Consider the following 4,435-nt stretch of genomic DNA (forward strand, 5'->3'; position numbering starts at 1 on the left):
GACCCATCTTTAAAATCTTTTCTCCCTGTGAATCCTTTGATGGTGGCCAAAAGGGGCAAGAATTTGAAAGACTACCTGGTCAGGAGTCATTACGTTCGGCCAAAATCTACCAACCCTTTTGGCTCCAGGGGTCCAATTAAAGGCTGTTTCCCCTGCGGTCGCTGTGTCTCCTGTGCCAATATCCCTCGCAGCTCCACCTTCAAAACAAGTGATGGTCAGAGATGTTTTGACATTAGGGAACACATCACCTGTGGCACTGTTAATGTAATTTATTATGCCACATGTGGTTGTGGGAAAATCTACATAGGTCTCACCTGCAGAGAATTGAGGGTGAGAGTACGAGAACATGTGAGGGATATTGGCGCAACTAAAATGGCGACCAATGAGGCAGAACTCAAGACCATCCCCAGACATTTTAAGGCCTTCCATGACTGTAATCCCAAATCCTTTAATGTTAGGGGGATTGATGTGGTTCATATGGGTATACGGGGTGGCGACATTAAAAAGCTCCTGGCTCAAAGGGAGGCGAGGTGGATTACGGTTTTAGATACGGTGTCTCCAAAACAGTTAAATGAATCTCTGAGTTTTTCTTGCTTTTTATAATATGATCTTTTCATGCCACAAAAATGTGTATTTACCATCAGCTTTTTTTTTTTTTTTGTAAAACAAAAAATGTATTATTTTTCAAGAAAAGCTCATGAGGAAAATAAAATATACAAAGTAGTTCTCTCGATGGCTGGCGTTGCACTTGATATTGACCTTCAGCTTCCCACTCTGTAACAATCTAAAGAGGAACCGTATATATCACATAATTGAAAAAACAAAAACAAAAAAAAAATAAGAAAAACTCCGTCAGGAATGTAGGGGACTTTACAAATACCACAATTTTGCTGCACTGCTCTAATACTGAATTACAAGTACAACTGGGTATACAATAGATGCTGACAGGAGATCTTCTGCCTTTACTGCAGCAAAGGTTTGGGTTTAGGTGGCCAGAGAAGAGACGTGGAGTTCTTAGATACCGGTGGTGTTGGAAGGAGACCAGGTTTCTCCCCAAGCAATGGACGTTTTGCTGGTGAATGAGGTGGAAACCCAAGAAGTGGTGGTCTTTTAGGGGGCATTGCCAAGAGAGGTGGAGGTTTGCCTTTTGGTGCAGAGATTCCTGGTGTAGGGAGAAGTCCAGCGGAGGGTCTGTCACGTAGGAGGGATGGTTTCCCGATTGACATTAGTGGGGTCATGCCGGGAGTAGGGAGGAGCGGTGGAGGCTTGGCCAGGGCATCAGCCACAGCAGCGACTGCCTGTATATTAGCTTCGTACACAGCACTCATGCCGTCATCTGAGAGATCCGTCTTAAAGCCTGGTGTCGGAAGGAGCCCGGCGCCTGCAGGTCGGTCACCGAGCAGAGAAGGCTTGGGCTGTGTGACATAGGAATTTCGGGCAGGAGTGGGGAGGAGCGGAGAGGCTTCTCCAGGAGATGTGTTTTAGTGCCGGAGTGACTGTCATATGCAGCATTTCCCTTTTCAGTGGTGTCCGCCTCTTCAAAACCTTCCAGCTCAGTTATCCTGGTCTTCAGGTAGGCGCTGATTGAGTTCAGCTCTTCAGAATTTAAATATTTGCCCTCGCTTAAGAGGAAGAGAAGGTGTCTAATGTCCAGAGGGACATTGTAAGATTGATAGAGTTCCCTCTCAAGGTAGTCATCCGCCAGATCAGCCGCTTTGTGTGAAATCTCATTACGCTCCTGCTGTTCACGCTCGCCAAACATTTTCCCAAATGCCTTAACTATCAGACCAAGGGCATCCTGCATGGGCATATTACGGTGTATTTTGATACAGTCATGAAGAATGATTGCGGTGCAAGAGGACAGAGCTACATTTGAATGTTCAACTAGTATGCAAAACGGGGAGCCATCATTTTTAACCTCCTGGAGGGCGCGCGTGAGACCAGACTCTGATGTCAAGTATATCATCTCCACCACAAGGCCATGATCCTGTAATCGATGGCCTATGGCAGTGGCATACTCCATCTGATCCTTGCTGATAGCAACTATCACACAGTCGGAAGGTCTCTCCTTGTGGTATTCATCCTGTATCTGCTGGTAAAACTTCAGATAAAGCTTCTCTCTGCGATCATCAGAGTTGAACTGTTTGCTGTTTTGTGAGTACTGATATCGCTCACAGTATTCCTCTGTTCCTGAAGTAAAGATATGTTTCTTTCCAAAAAGTTCCTCAAAGTTGCTCTGTTCATCCAAATCTCTGCTATACTGCTCCGAGAACGAGGCCTTCTGGCTTGGCTTGTATGGATTAATGTCTAGGAGACGAGGAATCCAGCTTGGCTTCTTTGTACCAGCTGCGGGTTTCTGCGGCTGATCCCTAGTGACTTTCACCCAAGACGACATATTGAACTCTCCGGTCCCTTCCGCAGCTCCAGGAACGAGCACGACGAGCAACAGACACCTCCCATCAGCTTTTAAAGTGTTTTAATTTTGTCCTTATGTAACTATATGGTGCTATAGACATTTTTATATGTTATAATTATCATTTCTAAAAAGATTCCTTTTGTCTCTGCCCTATATGATCTTTGCAGGTTTAACCTCAATGATTCTCTGGTCACTTAAATTCATTGAATTCCATGGAGTAGTCATACATAAATGGAGGAAAACAAATGATATGTACAGAATGGAGGAGGAAAGCCAAGAAAAACTCTATGTTTTTGTGCATCTTTGAATATTTTCTGATTAAAAATCGTTACCTTCGTTGGCTTATTATTATGATATCCTGATTTACCTTACTATTGTATTGTGTGACAACATCCGTTCTCGTTACCAGTGCGCGTGCCTGCCGCCTGTGCGTGCCTGCAGTGTCCTTTATCAGAATCTTTATGGAGATGTGGGCGTGAGTGCAGTGTCCATTGTTACCTGTGACGCTGTGCTCGCTCCCCTCACGCATCTCCATGATGTCTGGTGTGGGTGTTCCGGGCGCAGCACACGCGGCGCGCATGCGCCGACGGCGGGCGCGGATTGGCTGTTGGACCGGATAGGTCCTGGTTGTACGCAACCAATCCGGTCATGTGACCGTATACTTAATGTCCTGTACTTGCAATTTAGATCATTCTCCCGGACAAAGCAGTCAACTATAACATCGTGAAACGCGCGTCGGAGGTTTCCAGGCAGTAAGAGACACATCAGTGGGGCTACTTTATGGGTGAGTCTCTATTATTAACCTTGCTTTGTTGGGCAATAGCCTTTTCACATGCTGCCTAATTTATGGCTGGGACATAGGGCAATATAATGAACTTAATAAGCCAACATGTGCAATAGCCCTGTTTCCTCTATTTATTGCCTCTTATCTATATCTATTTATTTATTTAGAGTGTTATATATGGTACTCCCCATATACCCCCTGAATTCATACTGATGTATCTGCCGCTTGTGGGATTAAGATAGGGTTGGTTCTCCATTCCCTATCCCTCCCCCTCTCTTCTCCTTGAACATCTACAGCACCTTGTTTTTAATTGTGTGTTTTTTCTATATATTTCTATCTATTTTTAATACAATAATCAATAAAATAATCATTTTTACCCTAGCCAGTCAATCTCCAGTTTTTCTTGCTGTATTTGATATCTCTTTAACCCCTTCAGCCCCCAGCCTGTTTTCACCTTATAGACCCGGCCATTTTTTGCAATTTTGACCAGTGTCACTTTGACAGGTTATACAGTGCCTACAAGTAGTCTTCAACCCCCTGCAGATTTAGCAGGTTTGATAAGATGCAAATAAGTTAGAGCCTGCAAACTTCAAACAAGAGCAGGATTTATTAACAGATGCATAAATCTTACAAACCAACAAGTTATGTTGCTCAGTTAAATTTTAATAAATTTTCAACATAAAAGTGTGGGTCAATTATTATTCAACCCCTAGGTTTAATATTTTGTGGAATAACCCTTGTTTGCAATTACAGCTAATAATCGTCTTTTATAAGACCTGATCAGGCCGGCACAGGTCTCTGGAGTTATCTTGGCCCACTCCTCCATGCAGATCTTCTCCAAGTTATCTAGGTTCTTTGGGTGTCTCATGTGGACTTTAATCTTGAGCTCCTTCCACAAGTTTTCAATTGGGTTAAGGTCAGGAGACTGACTAGGCCACTGCAACACCTTGATTTTTTCCCTCTTGAACCAGGCCTTGGTTTTCTTGGCTGTGTGCTTTGGGTCGTTGTCTTGTTGGAAGATGAAATGACGACCCATCTTAAGATCCTTGATGGAGGAGCGGAGGTTCTTGGCCAAAATCTCCAGGCAGGCTGTGCTATCCATCTTCCCATGGATGCGGACCAGATGGCCAGGCCCCTTGGCTGAGAAACAGCCCCACAGCATGATGCTGCCACCACCATGCTTGACTGTAGGGATGGTATTCTTGGGGTCGTATGCAGTGCCATCCAGTCTCCAA

The 4,435-nt window shown here is 44.4% G+C and overlaps 1 protein-coding gene across 1 annotated transcript; it reads right to left on the bottom strand.

The window, feature by feature from the left end:
- Positions 1 to 658: 658 nt before the first annotated feature.
- LOC142309997 (uncharacterized) lies at positions 659 to 2,395 on the bottom strand. The gene is given in 2 exon segments (XM_075347475.1): positions 659 to 1,459; positions 1,462 to 2,395. Coding segments are annotated over 2 exon segments (1,431 nt in total). The 3' UTR covers positions 659 to 962.
- Between the last annotated feature and the right edge of the window lie 2,040 nt (positions 2,396 to 4,435).

This window comes from Anomaloglossus baeobatrachus, chromosome 5 (assembly GCF_048569485.1).
Source record: "Anomaloglossus baeobatrachus isolate aAnoBae1 chromosome 5, aAnoBae1.hap1, whole genome shotgun sequence".
Lineage (NCBI taxonomy): Eukaryota > Metazoa > Chordata > Amphibia > Anura > Aromobatidae > Anomaloglossus > Anomaloglossus baeobatrachus.